A 21,429-nucleotide genomic window follows, 5' to 3' on the forward strand; every position below is an offset into this window, starting at 1 on the left:
GTGGTCCGATACAGGCTTGAACCAGGTCACGGCTTCGCTGACATCAGATTCAAGTCAGTCTGTCACGCACATAGGTCTAACGACTGAACAGAATATATCTTTTTTTAAATATTGTTTATGGTCAAAGCCTTAAAACAGGGGCGTCAATTTCATTCCATGGATGGCCTGGTGTCTGCTGGTTTTTGTTTTTTTATCCTGTCAATTAAGACAGAGACAATTAGATGAGGGAAGTTCCTTACTAACCAGTGACCATAATTATCAATCAAGTCCAAGGGAGGAGCGCATAAACTCTGCGGAATGAGTTTGACATGTGTCTTACACTGACAGGATTCAATCTTCTGTGTTTTACATTTCAAGCTCTGAATTCTGATGGACCAAAACGAGGATTTTTTTTTAAATGAAGAAGTGAAACAGCTGTCAAGAGGTGTACATGTGACTTCTCTAGAAATACAGCGCATTCGGAAAGTATACAGACCCTGACTTTTTCCACAGCCTTTTTCTAAAAATGATTCAATTGTTTTTTTCCCATCAATCTACACACAATACTCCATCATTTGGCAAATGTATAAAAAAATACGAAACTGAAATATACATAAATATTCAGACCCTTTACTCAGTACTTTGTTGAAGGACCTTTGGAAGCGTTTACAGCCTCAAGTCCTCTTGGGTATGCCGCTACAAGCTTGACACTCCTGTATTTGGGGAATTTCTAACATTCTTCTCTGCATATCCCTTTCAAGCTCTGTCAAGTTGGATGGGGAGCGTCGCAGCACAGCTATTTTCAGGTATCTCCTGAAAATAGGATGTTCGATCGGGTTCAATTCCGGGGTCTTGCTCGACACTCAAGGACATTCAGAAACTTGTTCCGAAGCCACTCATGCGTCGTCTCTGCTGTGTGCTTAGGGTCATTGTCCTGTTTGACGGTGAACATTCGCCCCCAGTCTGAGGTCCTGAGTGCACTAGAGCAGGTTTTCATCCAGGAACTCTCTGTACTTTGCTCTGTTCATCCTGACACCCAGTCCCTGCCGCTGAAAACAAATCCCCATAGCATGATGCTACCACCACCATGATGCACTGTAGGGATGGAGCCAGGTTCACTTCAGACGTGACGCTTGGCATTCAGGCCAAATAATTCAATCTTTCATCAGACCAGAGAATCTTGTTTCTCATAGTCAGAGTCCTTTAGGTGCCTTTTGGCATAATCCAAGTGGGCTGTCATGTGCCTTTAACTGAGGAGCGGCTTCTGTCTGGTCACTCTACCACAATGGCCTAATTGGCGGTGCTGCAGAGATGGTTGTCCTTCTCGAAGGTTCTCCCAAGTACACTGAAGCTCTATCAGAGTGACCATCAGGTTCTTGGTCACCTCCCTGACCAAGGACCTTTTCCCCCCGATTGCTCGGCTCCAAGGAGAGCTGGCCGCCCGGTGGTTCCAAACTCCTTCCATTTGATAATTATGGAGGCTACTGTGTTCTTGGGGACCTTCAATGCTGCAGAAATGTTTGGGTACCCTTCCCCAGATCTGTGCCTTAACACAAACCTGTCTCGGAGCTCTACGGACAATTCCTTCGACCTAATGGCTTCGTTTTTGCTCTGACATGCACTGTCAAATGAGGGAGCTTATATAGACAGGTGTATGCCTTTCCAAATCATGCCCAATCAATTGAATTTACCACAGGTGGACTCCAATCAAGTTGGAGAAACATCTCAAGGATGATCAATGGAAACATGATGCACCTGAGCTCAATTTCGAGTCTCATAGCAAAGGGTCTGAATACTTATGCAAATAAATGTGCAAACTTTAAAAAAAACAGTTTTCGCTTTGTCATGTTTTTTTTCTTCTTCTTTCATGTATTTTAGAATAAAGCTGTAATGTAACAAAATGTCTGAATACTTTCCAAATGCACTGTATGCCTGGCTGTGACACCAATCTGTGCCTTTCCACAACTTTGTCCCTGAGTTTGTTTGTTTTTTAAAGATCCTTGGTGCTCATGATTGAGTGTTTGCTTTGCAAGTCACTACTAGCAGACAGAACCTACAGGAACTGCTGAATGAATCCTGAAATCACGTGAATCAATACAATTTAACACAGGTTGAGGCCAATAAACTTGGTGTGTGATTCTGAATGTGATTGGTTAGCCCTGAGCTAATTTAGGATTGCTATTACAAGGTGGGTGGACGCTTACAGTAAGCAACCAAGCTAGGGTCTGAGGATCTCATCTCGGTACCTAGTGGCAGTCAGGCTACCTCTAGCGAGCACATGGAGGGCTGTGCGGCCCCCAAAGAAATGCCACCCCACACCATGACTGACCCACCGCCAAACCAGTCATGCTGGAGGATGTTGCAGGCAGCATAACGTTCTCCATGGCGTCTCCAGACTCTGTCACGTCTGTCATGTGCTCAGTGTGAACCTGCTTTCATCTGTGAAGAGCACAGGGCACCAGTGGCGAATTTGCCAATCTTGGTGTTCTCTGGCAAATACCAAATGTCCTGCACGGTGTTGGGCTGTAAGCACAACCCCCGCCTGTGGACGTCGGGCCCTCATACCACCCTCATGGAGTCTGTTTCTGACCGTTTGAGCAGACACATGCACATTTGTGGCCTGCTGGAGGTCATTTTGCAGGGCTCTGGCAGTGCTCCTCCTGCTCCTCCTTGCACAAAGGCAGAGGTAGCGGCCCTGCTGCTGGGTTGTTGCCCTCCTACGGCCTCCTCCACGTCTCCTGATGTACTGGCCTGTCTCCTGGTAGCGCCTCTATGCTCTGGACACTATGCTGACAGAGACAGCAAACCTTCTTGCTACAGATCGCATTGAAGTGCTATCCTGGATGAGCTGCACTACCTGAGCCACTTGTGTGGGTTGTAGACTCCGTCTCATGCTACCACTAGAGTGAAAGCACCGCCAGCATTCAAAAGTGACCAAAACATCAGCCAGGAAGCATAGGAACTGAGAAGTGGTCTGTGGTCACCACCTGCAGAACCACTCCTTTATTGGGGGTGTCTTGCTAATTGCCTATAATTTCCACCTGTTTTCTATTCCATTTGCACAACAGCATGTGAAATTTATTGTCAATCAGTGTTGCTTCCTAAGTGGACAGTTTGATTTCACAAGTGATTTTGATTTCACAAGTGATTTTGATTTCACAAGTGATTTCACAAATTTTAAGTGTTCCTTTATTTTTTGGAGCAGTGTATTTTGTATTTTAATTCCAGGCTATAAGGCAACAAAAGGTGAACATTTTGAAAGGGAGACTTTCTATAGGAACTGTATTTTTAGCTTTGGATCATTTTGTTCTGCCTTGTTTAAGTTTTAGATACATTGGCTTGTGCCCAGAAATTCCGTTACCAAAATCCCACTCATCTTTAAGATATGTTCTAATTTCTCTCCTTCATGAGGGACAATAATGAAAATTAACAGAAGTAACAAGTAAAGGTAGACCTATCAATTAGTTAGTGTTTTTACTGATATACATTTTCGTTATAAATTATTAAGTCAAATAAAATGTATTTGTCACATGCTTCATAAACAACAGGTGCTGTGAAATAATGCAGAGTTATGATAGTGATTAAAAAAAGTTACTTTTAAAATCACCAAAATCAGTAACTGATTTCTGCAATTGAATTGTCTACAATGGGAAATCATAGAAGTCAAACCACAGTTGGGTTCACAAGTTTGGACAGCACAGTAGAACAGAGTATTAGTTCAGCACAGTACAGTTCAGCACAGTACACAGTAGGGCACACAAGTTGAGAACACTATAATGTACTGTACTATACTTTACTGTGCTGAAGTGTACTGTACTGTGCTCAACTGTACTGATCTCTACCGTGCTGTACTTTGATGTTCAAAGTTGTGAAACATTGACATCTATGATTGTTTCAGATTTGGTCAGGAACAACAACATGTGGTCTTGTTTGAGAGCAGAGCTCATTAAAATAATAGCCAGTGTGTAGAATAATACCCAGATATGCAAAGGAAGATATTTCATTTGTATACTTTAGTGTATCTATTTAGGATACATCACCATGAAGAGAATGACATTCATATCCAGAATTATGCATTTCTGTGTTGTACAGATCAGGGAGCCATGAAGAAATTCCGTTACCGGGTGTAAATCCACTTCACTTACTCAATAAACCAAATAGATTTTTTCAATGTCAAGGTGTGGTGTCATAGATGACACCCCATTGTTTTGTCTGACATCGTTGCATCTTAATTCAGAGCAGATATTTAACAGAGTTTTTTTTATTGAGGGATTTTACAGAAATTCTGTTACCAAAAAATTAGCATCTGCACAGTTCTTCCAGTAAGTGTGTTTCTGTAAAAATGTCTATGTACATTGTTAAAAGGAGTCATTGTGCATAGAGTTGTATGGTTTGTTAAACTTTGAAATCAATGGTTTTTGTTTGGTATACATTCTAAGTGAAACATCTGTCCTTCACTGGGCAACAAAAACCATGGTTATGCACTGGGCAACAACAGACAGTTGACACAAAACAGAGTTCAGTGGTTAAAGAGTGAAACTGAATGTTGTGGAATCATGTGTCATTTGTCTAGTCTAGACATTACATCTGTCTGGTCGAGTGACATTTGCCTACAGTTTGTGAGGAGACAATAGGGAAGCTAAAATAACAGAAGGAAATGAGCTCCGATGGGATGGTTGACATGGAATCTAGAGGTCGACCGATTCATCGGAATGGCCGATTAATTAGGGCCGTTTTCAAGTTTTATAACAATCGGTAATAGGCATTTTTGGACGACGATTATATTGCAATCCACAAGGAGACTGCGTGGCAGTGCAGACAGCAAGGAGCCATGGTAAATTGCTAACTAGCATTAAACTTATATTTTAATAAACAATCAATCTTAACATAATCACTAGTTAACTACACATGGTTGATGATATTACCAGTTTAACTAGCTTGTCCTGCGTTGCATATAAATAATCAATGCGGTGCCTGAAATTGTGTCACTTCTCTTGCGTTCAGTGTAAGCAGAGTCAGGGTATATGCAGCAGTTTGTCTTGGCTTGTTGCGAACTGTGTGAATACCATTTCTTCTTAACAAAGACCATAATTAATTTGCCAGAATTTTACATAGTTATGACATAACATTGAAGGTTGTGCAATGTAACAGCAATATTTAGACGGTTCCGTTTTTCATTGAAAGAATAAATGTTTTGTTTTCAAAATGAGTTTCCGGATTTTACCATATTAATGACCTCTGTGTGATTCTTTTTTTGAAAATTAAGTCTATGATTTGATATTTGATAGAGCAGTCTAAGCGGTGGTAGGCAGCAGCAGGCTCGTAAGCATTCATTCAAACCACACTTTCTTCCGATTGCCAGCAGCTTTTTGCAATGCTTGAAGCACAGCGCTGTTTAGGACTTCAAGCCTATCAACTCCCGAGATTAGGCTGACAATACTATAGTGCCTATAAGAACATCCAATAGTCAAAGTATATGAAAGACAAATGGTATAGAGAGAAATAGTACTATAATAACTACAATCTAAAACTTCTTACCTGGGAATATTGAAGAATCATGTTAAAAGGAACCACCAGCTTTCAAATGTTCTCATGATCTGAGCAAGGAACTGAAAAGTTAGCTTTTTACATGGCACATATTGCACTTTTACTTTCTTCTCCAACACTGTGTTTTTGCATTATTTAAACCAAATTGAAAATGTTTCATTATTTATTTGAGACTACATTTATTTTATTTATGTATTATATTAAGTTAAAGTAAAAAAGTATTCATTGTTCATTCGGTATTGTTGTAATTGTCATGATTACGTATATACAGTGGGGCAAAAAAGTATTTAGTCAGCCACCAATTGTGCAAGTTCTCCCACTTAAAAAGATGAGAGGCCTGTAATTTTCATCATAGCTACTTCAACTATGACAGACAAAATGAGAAAAAAATTCCAGAAAATCACATTGTAGGATTTTTATGAATTTATTTGCAAATTATGGTGGAAAATAAGTATTTGGTCACCTACAAACAAGCAAGATTTCTGGCTCTCACAGACCTGTAACTTCTTCTTTAAGAGGCTCCTCTGTCCTCCACTCGTTACCTGTATTAATGGCACCTGTTTGACCTTGTTATCAGTATAAAAAAGACACCTGTCCACAACCTCAAACAGTCACACTCCAAACTCCACTATGGCCAAGACCAAAGAGCTGTCAAAGGACACCAGAAACAAAATTGTAGACCTGCACCAGGCTGGCAAGACTGAATCTGCAATAGGTAAGCAGCTTGATTTGAAGAAATCAACGGTGGGAGCAATTTTTAGGAAATGGAAGATATACAAGACCACTGATAATCTCCCTCGATCTGGGGCTCCACGCAAGATCTCACCCCGTGGGGTCAAAATTATCACAGGAACGGTGAGCAAAAATCCCAGAACCACACGGGGGGACCTAGTGAATGATCTGCAGAGAGCTGGGACCAAAGTAACAAAGCCTACCATCAGTAACACACTACGCTACCAGGGACTCAAATCCTGCAGTCCCAGACGTGTCCCCCTGCTTAAGCCAGTACATGTCCAAGCCCATCTGAAGTTTGCTAGAGAGCATTTGGATGATCCAGAAGAAGATTGGGAGAATATCATATGGTCAGATGAAACAAAAATATAACTTTTTGGTAAAAACTCAACTCGTCGTGTTTGGAGGACAAAGAATGCTGAGTTGCATCCAAAGAACACCATACCTACTGTGAAGCATGGGGCTGGAAACATCATGCTCTGGGGCTGTTTTTCTGCAAAGGGACCAGGACGACTGATCCGTGTGAAGGAAAGAATGAATGGGGCCATGTATCGTGAGATGTTGAGTGAAAACCTCCTTCCATCAGCAAGGGCACTGAAGATGAAACGTGACTGGGTCTTTCAGCATGACAATGATCCCAAACACACCGCCAGGGCAACGAAGGAGTGGCTTCATAAGAAGCATTTCAATGTCCTGGAGTGGCCTAGCCAGTCTCCAGATCTCAACCCCAGAGAAAATCTTTGAAGGGAGTTGAAAGTCCGTGTTGCACAGTAACAGCCCCAAAACATCACTGCTCTAGAAGAGATCTGCATGGAGGAATGGGCCAAAATACCAGCAACAGTGTGTGAAAACCTTTGACCTCTGTCATTGCCAACAATGGTTATATAATTGAGATAAACTTTTGTTATTGACCAAATACTTATTTTCCACCATTATTTACAAATAAATTCCTAAAAAATCCTGCAATGTAATTTTCTGGATTTATTTTCCTCATTTTGTCTGTCATAGTGGAAGTGTACCTATGATGAAAATTACAGGCCTCTCTCATCTTTTTAAGTGGGAGAACTTGCACAATTGGTGGCTGACTAAATACCTTTTTGCCCCACTGTGTGTGTGTGTGTATATATATATACAAATAAATAAATAAATAATATAATATATACATTAAAAAGATAACCATCTTCTAGATCTGTGTCTAAGGGTAGCCTCTAAGTGAAACATGTGTAAGCACAGGTGTGGGAGTTCTGTAGAATCAAATCAATAAATACAAGCCATTTTTACATCAGCAGATGTCACAAAGTGCTTATTCAGAAACCCAGCCTAAAACCCCAACAGAGTTTGTGTGAATCTAGTAAATGGTGGGACAGGGTGAATGTGAGTTTAATGATGATGCAGATCATGAGATCTCAGTGTAAACACAGAGACGAGAAGGCGTGTGGGGACGGTTGGTATCCATATATAGAACATCTGCTAAGATCAAACCAACACACATCAAAATCGTATGTATTGGTCTCTGTACTAGAGGCATAAATTAGTGCTGGCGTTTTGCTTGGCTGGTATTTAATTGAGGAAATCTGTTAGAATGTATTCCCACACATAAGAGATATTTGACTGTATACAAATGTCAGCAAGTTTGAAATTATTATGTTTTAGTCAAATGCTATATTTGTTTGTGCTTCTTGCCGCAATTTGCATTTTACAAATGATTTGTAATTACTGTATGTTCCGGCCCCCTGACCATCAGCTCAAGAAAAAGAGAAAAAAAACACATCTAGCGATCTGAATCTAGTTGATGATCCCTGCTCTGGGCTACGGCCTTATCAAAACACAGCCATCTTTTCTAAATGACTTCAAATGGCTGAACAGGGACAAAGTCATCCAACAATATGTTCTAGGAGGGAAGGTCTGGGGAGCTGGCTGACCTGTGATGTCACAGCCTCATGATTAGGGCCCGCAGAGTCCCTTCCCTGAGCCAAGTTCAAACTTCTTAGGGGAGAAGGGAAGAGGTTTAAAGGGATAGTTATATGATAAATGTATATCGTTATGGTCTTCTAACCTCAAAAGGAGCTCAGTGAAAAGTAGTCAAAGGTATATATCTTTTCTTTCTTTTTCTTCTTCAGAAAGCGGTTCCTGTAATCTAAATGGCCATGATGTCAGTGGGGTACAAGTCCATTGATGAATATAATACTACAGTGGCTGATGTCATAAGTTCCCCTCACATGACAGTATGCTGATTTCCTATTGGGCTGCTCGGGGTCAAGTCAGGACCACTGTGTCAGTTCATTACCCTGGAAGACACCAGGACAAATATACAGGTAATGGGATACAGATACAGATACAGTGGGCATGTTCAATAGGGCACAATGTAGCAAAATGTTTCCAAAATGGAAAGTGAACAGGGGGATGTTTAGATAAAACACCGGATTGACATCTATACATAGACCTGTACACTGTTGAAATTTCCATCTCCTCAGTGTGGAAGATCTGTAGCATTTCTTGCAGTAGTTCCCACTCGCACACATACAAACACCAACGGTGACTAACTATCCGTCTGTGACTCACCACCAGACCATATAGGGATGGAGTAAATCTCAGCATCTGGTCCCATCCAGAAACCCTGAGATCTGAGAGGACAGGATAGACAGACTAAACACTAGGAAATATGGTAAAAAATCCACCCAGTCCTAATTTTATGTCAGTGTCCGGCCTGCTACTTAAATGGCAGGATACGCATGTTCTTACTGCACGGTCTGAGTACCCATTACCTGCTAAATCATACTGTTCCTTCAATCCCCATCATAAAGGAATGTTCTCTGTCCAACAAATTATCCAGATCTGATGCCAATAGCAACAAAAGATCCAGTGTTTACCTCTTGTTGGAAATTAGTGGTGCTGAAAGGGGATTTTGCTGACACAAGAATGTAAAATATACAGTATATCATCCCAAACTATGGGAGGCTAGCTACACCATCTAGCTAAATACGATACTCAGCCTCCCTCGTCATCGCTATTCACTCACTACCCAAATCAGAGCTCTCCGACTCTGCCCTGTCCTGGAGAGCTATGCCTACTGTATGCAGGCTTTCGTTCCAGCCTAGCACTAACAACCTCAGCACTCATTTTGGACTCATCATACTCTATAATGGTACCTGCTAGACATTTGCATGACTGAAATCATCTAACATCTCAGATCTCAGGTGTGTGAGAAAGCGCAAAATTCTACCATGAGAGATTGTTGGGCCGTTCCTCCACAAACAAGCACCAGAAAGAGGATTGACTGCCACCATCTCAAGATTGTTCGGAAATCATGTCTGTAGTTAGAAAAAGATTAGATTAGCATTCCTACAACATTTTGTTGAAATATAATTTGATCTCTGAGAAATTAAGCTAATTGATTTCTCCCAAATTGGCCATTTTAAATGATTGGATTCATATAAAATATATAGGGTAAATAACATCCAATTTGGACCAAAAATAAATAAATCTAACAATGAGCAAGACATGAGGATTCCAAAGAAAAATGGTGAAAAGCCACCCACGGATCCCCACCCCAACAACCAATATTATCAGTTCTCTATGTTTGACAAGTAGTATTGAGCTGCAGCTTAGAGTCATATTTCTTTATCCTATGTAAATTGTAAAGTCTTGTCTCTGTCTTTTCCGTTTTGCGTCGGACCTCAGAAAAACTAGCTGTTGCCATTGAAGTCGGCTAATGGGGATCCTAATAAAATAAAATAAACAATGTACTGTACCTACCTACGTAATAACCACGTCATCAAGTTACAAAGAAAAAAATACAAATACCAATAAAGGGGAACACGGCTGCAAGCTACACTTTCTGCAACTGGAATCAGGCCTAGACAAAGAGATCAGAAACCAGGGGATTCAAAGAGCTACTTTGTAATCACAGCTTTGACATTGAACCTTTATTGAACTAGGCAAGTCAGTTAAGAACAAATTCTTATTTACAATGACGGCCTACCCCAGCCAAACCCTAACCCAGACGACACTGGGCCAATTGCGCACCGCCCTATAGGACTCCCAATCATGGCCAGTTGTGATACAGCTTGGAACCGAACCAGGGTCTGTTGTGACGCCTCCAGCACTGAGATGCAGTGCCTTAGAGCACTGTGCCACTCGGGCTACCCAACAAGTTGTTGTGAATTTAGAGCGAGAGTAAAGTTAGTGATCAAAAAGAAGAGAGGGACAGCATGTCAGTATTTAGCACAAATGAGAAGGGGAAAAGTATTTTGTCTCTGTCAATGGAGGCTGCTGAGGGGAGGACGGCTCATAATAATGGCTAGAACAGAGCGAATGAAATGGCATCAAACGCATGGAAACCATGTGTTTGATACCATTCCACATGGTCCACTCCAGCCGTAAATGGGGAAGAGGGGCTCCTGGTAAAGGTGCCACCAACCTCCTGTGCTCTCTGTGTATCATGTTATGTAACTCATCTCTGAAATCTACAAGAGAAAGTAAAATTGTCAACAAAAAATGTTGAGGGAAACTTTGTAGAAAGTTTAAACATTTCGAAAATGTTATGTGGTTCCCGCAATTTGGTTTTTTGGTTGGTTGGGGCAGTTGTGGGTTTGATTCCCACATGGGCCACAAACAGAATACTGTAAAACTTAAAATAATAGCCCAGGTGTTTGCTTAAATCCCTGAACACAACGGGGCCCTTTTTGAGCCAGGCATCTAGCATATATTTCTTTAATTCACACAACCCTTTTTGAGCCAGGCATCTAGCATCTATTTCTTTAATTCACACAACCCTTTGCATAGTTAAATTCTTTATTTCCAGCATTTTAATCCATTTATTTCTTTTCTACACTAATGCATTACCATTTACACACTGCAACTAGGTTTCCATCCAATGGGTGACAGATTTTCCTTGACACCCAAAAGTACTATTTTGAATGCTTAGCAAGACAGGAAAATAGTCAAATTCATCCATACTGCCTCTGATCTGGCAGACTCACTTGTATGATGTGTGAATGTTGGAGCGTGCCCCTGGCTATCCCTAATAAAAATCTGGCTGGTTTGCTAAATATAAGGAATTTTTAATTATTTATACTTTTACTTTTGATACTTAAGTATATTTTAAACCAAATAATTTTACTCAAGTAGAATTTCTACTGGGTGACTGACTTTTACTTGAGTCATTTTCTGTTGAGGTATCTTTACTTTTACTCAAGTATGACAGTTGGGTACTTTTTCTACCACTGCCCATGTGTAAATGTAACTGGGAGGAAGTGTAGTTTGTTGGCTGGAGGCACACAGTCATAAGGATCAGTGCAAACCTGCTACAGTAATGGCGTTTTCACACATAGTTTGACTATTTGTTAGATTCTATTCTTTCCATTTGGTCCGGTTGGAACTAAAATTCCTAAATAAAACTGTGTCCAAGCAAGTCATTTGTTTATCGTCCAAAACTGCTCACCTTTTGGTCCTAGACTTGGCCCTCGTAATGTACTGGGCGTACAGCCCAGTACATCACGGGGGCCAAGCTTCCTGACATCCAGGACCTATATACTAGGCAGCGTCAGAGGAAGGCCCAAAAATGTGTCAGTGACTCCAGTCACTCAAGTCACAGACTGTTCTCTCTGCTACTGCATGGTAAGCAAAACAGGAGCACCAAGTCTAGGACCAAAAGCATCCTGAACAGCTTCTACCCCCCGAGACTGCTGAACAACTGATCAAATTGCCACCCGGACTATTAACATTGACCCCCCCCCCCCATTTGTTTTTACACTGCTGCTACTGGCTGTTTATTATCTATGCAGTCACTTTACAAATTACCTTGACGAACCTGTAGCCCCACACATTGTCTCGGTACCGGTACCCCCTGTATAAAGCCTCGTTATTGTTATGTACACTTCTTGTGTTACTTTTTATTATTATTATTTATTTTTTATTTTTTAAACTTTCGATTATTTAGTAAATATTTTCTTGACTCTATTTCTTGAACTGCATCCGTTTAAGGGTTTGTAAGTAAGCATTTCATGGTAAGGTCGGCGCATGTGACAAATAAAAGTTGATTTGATTTGAAAAGATGCCAACAAGAAACAGTGTGTATTTCCTAGGTCAAAAAATGATGACAGATCACCAGATAAGGAGACGGTAATGAGACACCAGTCCGTTTTAGAGTAATGGAGGACATAACCACTAGGGCTGGGACAATACCAGTATCAGGATTGTCACGCCCTGGTCGAAGTATTTTGTGTTTTTCTTCATGTATTTGGTCAGGCCAAGGTGTGACATGGGTTTTTGTATGTGGTGTGTAGCTTAGTGGGGTTGTAGCTTAGTGGGGTGTTCTAGGAAAGTCTATGGCTGTCTGAAGTTGTTCTCAGAGGTTCTCAATCAGAGGCAGGTGTTCATCGTTGTCTCTGATTGGGAACCATATTTAGGCAGCCATATTCTTTGGTTGTATTGTGGGTGATTGTCTTGATGTCCTTGTTAGATGTTAGTTGACACATGTATAGGCTGTTTCAGTTTTCGTTTCAGTTATTGTTTTGTAGTGTTCGTGTTTAGTCGTGTTTGTTTAAATAAACATGGATCGCATTCGACACGCTGCAGTTTGGTCCGACTCTCCTTCACCATTAGAAAACCGTGACAGAATCACCCACCACAAACGGACCAAGCAGCGTGTCAGACAGGAGCCACAGGAGAGGCAGCAGCAGCAGGAGCAGCAGCAGCAGCTGCAGTGGGAGAGGCTGCACTACCTGGAGAAATGGACTTGGGAGGAGATTCTAGACGGGAAAGGACCCTGGGAACAGCCTGGAGATTATTGTCGCCCCAAAGCCGAGCTGGAGGCAGCAAAATCAGAGAGGCGGCATTATGAGGAGCTAGCACAGCAGAGCGGATGGAAGCCCGAGAGTCAGACCCAAAAATGTATTGGGAGGGGGCTCACAGGGAGTATGGCTACGCCAGGTAGGAGACCTGAGCCAACTTCTTGTGGTTACCGGGGGGATAGAGAGACCGGGCAGGCACCGTGTTATGCAGTGGTGCGCACGGTGTCCCCAGTGCGGGTGCATAGCCCGGTGCGGTATATTCCTACTCCTCGTATCGGCCGGGCTAGAGTGGGCATCGAGCCAGGTAAGGTTGGGCAGGCTCGGTGCTCAAGAGCTCCAGTGCGCCTGCACGGTCCGGTCTATCCAGTACCACCTCCACACCCCAGCCCTCCGGTAGCAGCTCCCCACACCAGGCTTCCTGTGAGTGTCCTCGGCCCAGTACCACCAGTGCCAGCACCACGCATCAGGCCTACAGTGCGCCTCGCCTCTCCTGCGCTGCCGGAGTCTCCCGCCTGTCCGGCGCTGCTGCCGGAGTCTCCCGCCTGTCCGGCGCTGCTGCCGGAGTCTCCCGCCTGTCCGGCGCTGCTGCCAGAGTCTCCCGCCTGTCCGGCGCTGCTGCTGGAGTCTCCTACGCTGTCGGAGTCTCCAGCCTGCATGGAGCAGTCAGAGCTGTCAGTCTGCATGGAGCAGTCAGAGCTGCCAGCCTGCATGGAGCAGTCAGAGCTGCCAGTCTACATGGAGCAACCAGAGCTGTCAGTCTGCATGAAGCAGCCAGAGCTGTCAGTCTGCATGAAGCAGCCAGAGCTGTCAGTCTGCATGAAGCAGCCAGAGATGTTAGTCTGCAAGGAGCTGTCAGTCTGCAGGGAGCTGCCAGTCTGCAAGGTGCTGCCAGCCTGCATGGAGCAGCCAGAGCTGCCAGCCTGCATGGAGCAGCCAGAGCTGCCAGCCTGCATGGAGCAGCCAGAGCTGCCAGCCTGCATGGAGCAGCCAGAGCTGCCAGCCTGCATGGAGCAGCCAGAGCTGCCAGTCTGCAAGGAGCTGTCAGCCTGCAAGGAGCCGCCAGTCTGCCAAGCGCCGCCAGTGCCGCCAGTCTGCCCAGCGCCGCCAGTCTGCCCAGCGCCGCCAGTGCCGCCAGTCTGCCCAGCGCCGCCAGTCTGTCAGGATCAGTTAGATCCGCCAGTCAGCCAGGATCCGCCAGTCAGTCAGGATCCGCCAGTCAGCCAGGATCTGCCAGTCAGCCGGGATCTGCCAGAACTGTCAATCAACCAGGCTCTTCCAGATCTGTCAGTCAACCAGGCTCTTCCAGATCTGTCAGTCAACCAGGCTCTTCCAGATCTGCCAGTCAGCCGGGCTCTTCCAGAGCTGCCAGTCAGCCGGGCTCTTCCAGAGCTGCCAGTCAGCCGGGCTCTTCCAGAGCTGCCAGTCAGCCGGGCTCTTCCAGAGCTTCCAGTCAGCCGGGCTCTTCCAGAGCTTCCAGTCAGCCGGGCTCTTCCAGAGCTTCCAGTCAGCCGGGCTCTTCCAGAGCTGCCAGTCAGCCGGGCTCTTCCAGAGCTGCCAGTCAGCCGGGCTCTTCCAGAGCTGCCAGTCAGCCGGGCTCTGCCAGAACTGCCAGGATCTGGTAGATCCATCAACCTGCCTGAGCTTCCTCTTACTCCCGAGCTTCCTCTTACTCCTCTTACTCCCGAGCTTCCTCTTACTCCCGAGCTTCCTCTTACTCCCGAGCTTCCTCTTACTCCCGAGCTTCACCTCAGTCCCGAGCTTCACCTCAGTCCCGAGCTTCACCTCAGTCCCGAGCTTCACCTCAGTCCCGAGCTTCACCTCAGTCCCGAGCTTCACCTCAGTCCCGAGCTTCACCTCAGTCCCGAGCTTCACCTCAGTCCCGAGCTTCACCTCAGTCCCGAGCTTCACCTCAGTCCCGAGCTTCACCTCAGTCCCGATCTGCTCCTCAGTCTAGTGGGGTTCTGGGTGAGGACTACTAGGCCATGGTTGGCGGCGAGGTTGGACTATCCAGGGACGCAAGGAGAGGGGACTAAGACATTAACTGAGTGGGATCCACGTCATGAGTGTCTTGATGGCCTTGTTAGATGTTAGTTGACACATGTATAGGCTGTTTCGGGTTTCGTTTATTGTTTTGTAGTGTTCGTGTTTAGTCGTGTTTTACGTTTGTTTAAATAAACATGGATCGCAATCGACACGCTGCAGTTTGGTCCGACTCTCCTTCACCATTAGAAAACCGTGACAAGGATATTATTTAGTATCATGACAAGGAAGAAAACAGCCCTAATGTTGCAAACAAACATCATTATGCTATCATTTAGAGTCACATTGATATATTTTCCAAACTATTAGCACACAATCTTTTACATAGAGTAGTTTTTAAAGGACCGAAGAGTTCTCCGCTTCATGTTTTCATTTTGTTATCATAACACTGTTTAGAATATCTACATAAGTTCAGCTATTGCATTTGTCATATTACACTGTAGGTTACTCAGTATGAGAAGAGTGTCATCCTCCTGCATCTCACATCTGTCTGTAGTTATTGAACTCTGCCTGCTGGACCCATGAGACAAACTCTGTCATATCCAGGATGGAGTGTCATACACTCCACCCCTCCTGCCCCCTGACTGCACCTCTCCATAACCTGTAATACATTACACTGATGGAAGGGATGTATCACTCAATGGCGACTTGAAGACAGAACCTCACCCAGAGAGGTGTGCATGTCAGTATGTTAGTCAAATAATCCTTAGATTTGAGCAAATAGACCATAGAAATGCCATTCTAGTTCTGGTTCGAGAGCTGAAGTTATGCTCTAAACACAACTGATTTTATTTGTTAGGTAAAGTGTAGGCATACAGTCTATATAAGCACAACAATATGATAATTACAGCAGAAAATGTTTCGTCTTTGTAACACAAACACATCAAATCAAATCAAATCAAATTTATTTATATAGCCCTTCGTACGTCAGCTGATATCTCAAAGTGCTGTACACATCCTTAGATTTTTTTGTTGATGCATCTACACTCAAGTTGGGTGATGTTCAATGTCAACATGTAGCCTGCACCAGTAGGGAGATTAGTTCTAGGATTTGTTTCCCGGGAAAGATCTAACAGTGGACATAAGGAGAGACAAAACTTGCCAGTTATAGAATATTGTGTAGGTGAGCTGACAGAAGACCATGGGCATTCAACTGGCAGTAGTTTATATTGTTTCCACGATAACATGTATTTATTTACATGATGTTATGAAATGTTGAAACTAAGTTGCAAGCTACTTTTGTAGCAAGTGTGTCTTATTTAACACATTACAGACACTAATTCTTGCCATAACTGATTTGACAGAGAAATATAGCTGCAGCTGGCTACCATTTCACCAAGCTATGCTAGCTAGCTGCTGTCAGGTTGGCTAAATACAAGGTCTTTAGCCTACATGTTGAACCTAATTAGCTGACTATCTTGAGATGGTGAGTCAGTCAGGAGAGGAGAAGTCCTCAAATTCAAAACTGAATTCTCTCCATAGACGGGTTGGTTGTTTAGCAACAACCGAAGTGTGTGCACTATGGGACAAAACAGACAGGGTTGGCTTAGATTGTTGACAACATGTAAACTAGATTTTGTCTCCAAATGTTTATTGAATGCATAAATACATTTGCACAATGAGCACTTGTTGTCTCTCAAATACATTGTTAGAGTTTAAAATGTAACCATATTACAGTTTACATGAAATCAGTCAGACACACCAAAGGAACACCCACATTAAACCACAGCCCAAAGACAACTCGTTTGTCTTCAATCATGGCCATGAGCATTTTTTGCGAGCATTGATGAAAATAATTTGGTTATGGAAATTCAGGTGTTTCAGACGTTTGAGGCTGCTGTACAAACACTGAAAATAAAAGATGCAACATTGAAACTTAAGAACGGAAAGCATAGCAATGCATAGTGACTATGCATAGATGTTATCATCTACGCATAGTCGCTTTCATAACTCTACCTACATGTACATATTAGAGGTCGACCGATTCATCGGAATGGCCGATAATCTGTATTTCTGGACACCGATCATGGCCGATTACATTGCACTCCACGAGGAGACTGCGTGGCAGGCTGTGACTACCTGTTATGCGAGTGCAGCAAGGAGCCACGGTAAGGTGCTAGCTAGCATTAAACTTATCTTATAAAAAAATCATTCTTAACATAATCACTAGTTAACTACACATGGTTGAGGATATTACTAGTTTATCTAGCTTGTCCTGCGGTGCCTGTTTTATTCATCATTGAATCACAGCCTACTTCGCCAAATGGATGATTTAACAAGCGGATTCGCGAAAAAACCACTGTCGTTGCACCAATGTGTACCCAACCATAAACATCAACACCTTTCTTAAAATCAATACACAAGTAGATATTTTTAAACCTGCATATTTAGTTAATATTGCCTGCTAACATACATTTCTTTTAACTAGGGAAATTGAGTCACTGCTCTTACATTCTGTGCAACAGAGTCAGGGTATATGCAGCAGTTTGGGCCGCGAACTGTGTGAAGACTATTTCTTCTTAACAAAGACAGCCAACTTCGCCAAACGGGGGATGATTTAACAAAAGCGCATTTGTGAAAATTGCACAATCATTCCACGACTGTACCTAAACATAAACATCCGGAAACTATCATTTAGATAGCCTTTCTTAAAATCAATACACAGAAGTATATTTTTTAAAACCTGCATATTTAGTTAAAAGAAATTCATGTTAGTAGGCAATATTAAACTAGGGAAATTGTGTCACTTCTCTTGTGTTCATTGCAAGCAGAGTCAGGGTATATGAAACAGTTTGGACCACCTGGTGCGTTGCAAACTAATTTGCCAGAATTTTACATAATTATGACATAACATTGAAGTTTGTGTAATGTAACAGCAATATTTAGACTTAGGGATGCCACCCGTTAGATAAAATACGTAACGGTTCTGTATTTCACTGAAAGAATAAATGTTTTGTTTTCTAAATGATAGTTTCGGATTTGACCATATTAATGACCAAAGGCTCGTATTTCTGTGTGTTATTATATTATAATTAAGTCTATGATTTGATAGAGCAGTCTGACTGAGTGGTGGTAGGCTGTTCAGGACTTCAAGCCTATCAACTCCCGAGATTAGACTGGCAATACTGAAGTACCTATGAGAACATCCAATAGTCAAAGGCATATGAAATACAAATGGTATAGAGAGAAATAGTACTATAATAACTACAACCTAAAACTTCTTACCTGGGAATATTGAAGACTCGTGTTAAAAGAACCACCAGCTTTCATGTTCTCATGTTCTGAGCAAGGAACTTAAACGTTAGCTTTTTTACATGGCACATATTGCACTTTTACTTTCTTCTCCAACACTGTGTTTTTGCATTTTTTAAGCCAAATTGAACATGTTTCATTATTTATTTGAGACTAAATAGATTTTATTGATGTATTATATTTAGTTAAAATAAAAAGTGTTCATTGTTCATTCAGTATTGTTGTAATTGTCATTATTACAAATATATACATGTAAAAAAAAAAAAAAAAAAATCGGCGGATTAATCGGTATCGGTTTTTTGGGGGTCCTCCAATGATCGGTATCTGCGTTGAAAAATCATGATCAGTCGACCTCTAGTACATATTACCTCAACTAACTGGTGCCCCTGCACATTGTACCAGTACACCCCTGTATATAGTCTCGCCATTGTTATTTTACTGCTGTTCTTTAATAACTTGTTACTTTATTTATTATTCTACATTTTTTGTTTACTTCATTGTTGGTTAGGGGCTCGTAAAGTAAGCATTTCACTGTAAGGCCTTTTTCGGCGCATGTGACTATTACAATTTGATTTGACAAAGAACAGTTCTACCGCTTCTTAGACTTGCTTTCAATGAGAATGACATGTCTATAACACTCTTCTATATTAATGCATTGGGTTCTGGAGAGCAAGGCTATGCCATGTTATCGATTGAGCAATTCTTATCAGTTGTGCTTCATTCAAGTGTTTTTGGACGAGGCGATGAGAGGAAGTGTTACTCTAATAGCCAAGCCGTCATAGGTATGCATTCAGATTCCTTCATTCAGTAAGATATGCAAATGTGCAAAATCCCTGTGCTGTTCTCAGTATAGACCGGCATACTTTCATGAAATATAGTTGACACGTTACAACTATTTTTGTGGGCCATTAAACAATCCACACCATGAACACTCAGAAGTAAATTCGTGTAGCAATCATTACATTTTATAATGTACCAATGTAGCGTCGAAAAAGCTAGCGGGAGAGTGGCAAGCGTAGCCACTTGTTTGAATGTATTTTAACTTCTAATCATAAACAAGCAACAAAAGCGCCGAAGTATGTTATTGCAGATTCGTTATTATATCAGTGTAACTCCAAACACTCCCTTGAAATGTTTTGTAATCCTAGTTCAAAGGACAAATCAACTTTTTTTGCCGACTAACTGTTAACGAGTTGAGAGGAAAGTTCGAAAAGAGTTGTAAAAAAGTGGAGATTTCTTACCGCTCCCAAGCCCCAACAGCCTGTAAATATCCCATGTGAACCGCATGACACCGACCATTCAGCATTATCGACTCAAATACCCGTTAACAAAACCACACACATTGTTACAAAGTAAAAAACGCTTATAACATGGGGGGGGACCTTAGCTGTCTCAGATCTGCGGGAATTTGGGAGGTTTGGTCAGGGCTTCCTGGACGTCATGAGTCGGCATATTTGGTTCGTTGGAGGTACCACCCAATGCCCACGTCTTAAAGAGGCAGTTCACGACTAAATCCAAAGTTTATATTCGTTTTCACATATAAATAGAATCTAGAAGTGTACGTATGTTCCCTTCAATCTGTGCTGTAATGTGTTGCGTTACTGACATTACAATGTGTTACTCTACTGACATTACAACAAATAGGCCTACATTCCATTCCATGAGACACATCAGTTAGCATAATTTGAATTAACATTATACATGACAATTCAGCATCAATTGATATAACATCCCACATTTCCATGGAAATGATTTCGCTTTCAATAGATACTATAGAATGTTATTTTTATAATAAAAAGGGTGGTGGCCACTATTTAGTGTAAGATACTCTCAACCCCTGATAGTTACAACCTAATTTACATGGACCAGTGGGATTCCCAAACCTCACCTAATGTTTTGACAGTAGCCTTTCAGTTTAAGATGTTTTCATTTGGACCAAAATATTATATTGACATCTTCACAGAAAAACCGACAGACAGACTGTCATTTCAGCTGTATTTTTACAATTTAGACATTTGGTTCAAAGTTCATAAAATATATTTTTTACAACATTTGTAAACAATAGAGGTGGAGTTTTATTCACATTACAAAGGATTGTTCAAAGTATATTCATTCACAAAACCTATTTTATTTATTTAACTAGGCAAGTCAGTTAAGAACAAACTATTATTTACAATGACAGCCTACACCAGCCAAACCCAGACAACACTGGGCCAATAGTGCACTGCCATATGGGAATCTGCCCAATCACAGCCGGTTGTGATACAGCCTGGATTTGAACCAGGGTGTCTGTAGTGACACCTCTAGCACTGAAATGCAGTGCTTTAGACCACATGTTTAAATGTCAATGTTTAACATTTGCAGCAGATGAATCGTGTGTGTGTGTTACAGCTGGGAAGATAAATCAAAAATGATCGACACCGACCATACTGATCACTTATCACAGACATTTTGCTGATATCGTTCATAACGATAAGTAGCCTGTGCTAGCGAAATGTGAAATTTGAAATGAAAAAGTTAGCTAATATGGGTGATTGTTACTGGGGACAATTGATGGCTACAACCATCAAACTAGTAGTAGTAGTTTAAAGGATGATAAAAAACAAAACTGTGGTGCACATTAATGTTATAAACGTATCATTCTATTTATCATTATCACATCAATTCAGACAAAATATTGCGATATGAATTTCTGTCCATACCACACAGCTTTAGCTTGTGTGTGTGTGTGTGTGTGTGTGTGTGTGTGTGTGTGTGTGTGTGTGTGTGTGTGTGTGTGTGTGTGTGTGTGTGTGTGTGTGTGTGTGTGTGTGTGTGTGTGTGTGTGTGTGTGTGTGTGTGTGTGTGTGTGTGTGCATGCATATGCCACTCAGAGAGTGCAGTCTTTTCTACCATTATAATTAGGCTGAGAGCTTTTGAGTTTGAGCTTTTGTTCAGTCAGTTTTGTACTATTCCAGAATTCAACTCCTCATAGTGTTCTATTCCAGATTTCAACTCCTTATAGTGTTCTATTCCAGAATTCAACCCCATCGTCACACCCTGATCTGTTTCACCTGTCTTTGTGCTTGTCTCCACCCCCATTCAG

At 42.1% G+C, this 21,429-nt stretch overlaps 1 protein-coding gene across 2 annotated transcripts in view; it reads right to left on the reverse strand.

Moving 5' to 3' along the window:
* LOC124041098 (stress-induced-phosphoprotein 1-like) overlaps window positions 1-19,785 on the reverse strand; it is a 32,906-nt gene extending 13,121 nt beyond the window's left edge. The window contains exon 1 of one of the 2 annotated variants that reach the window (XM_046358267.1): window positions 19,586-19,785. In XM_046358267.1, the coding sequence (XP_046214223.1) occupies window positions 19,586-19,643 (58 nt within the window). In that variant the 5' untranslated portion in view covers window positions 19,644-19,785. The remainder of the gene's footprint in view (window positions 1-19,585) is intronic. The other variant, XM_046358266.1, reaches the window with a different exon arrangement.
* Window positions 19,786-21,429: the final 1,644 nt, after the last annotated feature.

The sequence above is a fragment of the Oncorhynchus gorbuscha genome, linkage group LG08 (assembly GCF_021184085.1).
Source record: "Oncorhynchus gorbuscha isolate QuinsamMale2020 ecotype Even-year linkage group LG08, OgorEven_v1.0, whole genome shotgun sequence".
In the NCBI taxonomy this organism is placed as follows: Eukaryota; Metazoa; Chordata; class Actinopteri; order Salmoniformes; family Salmonidae; genus Oncorhynchus; species Oncorhynchus gorbuscha.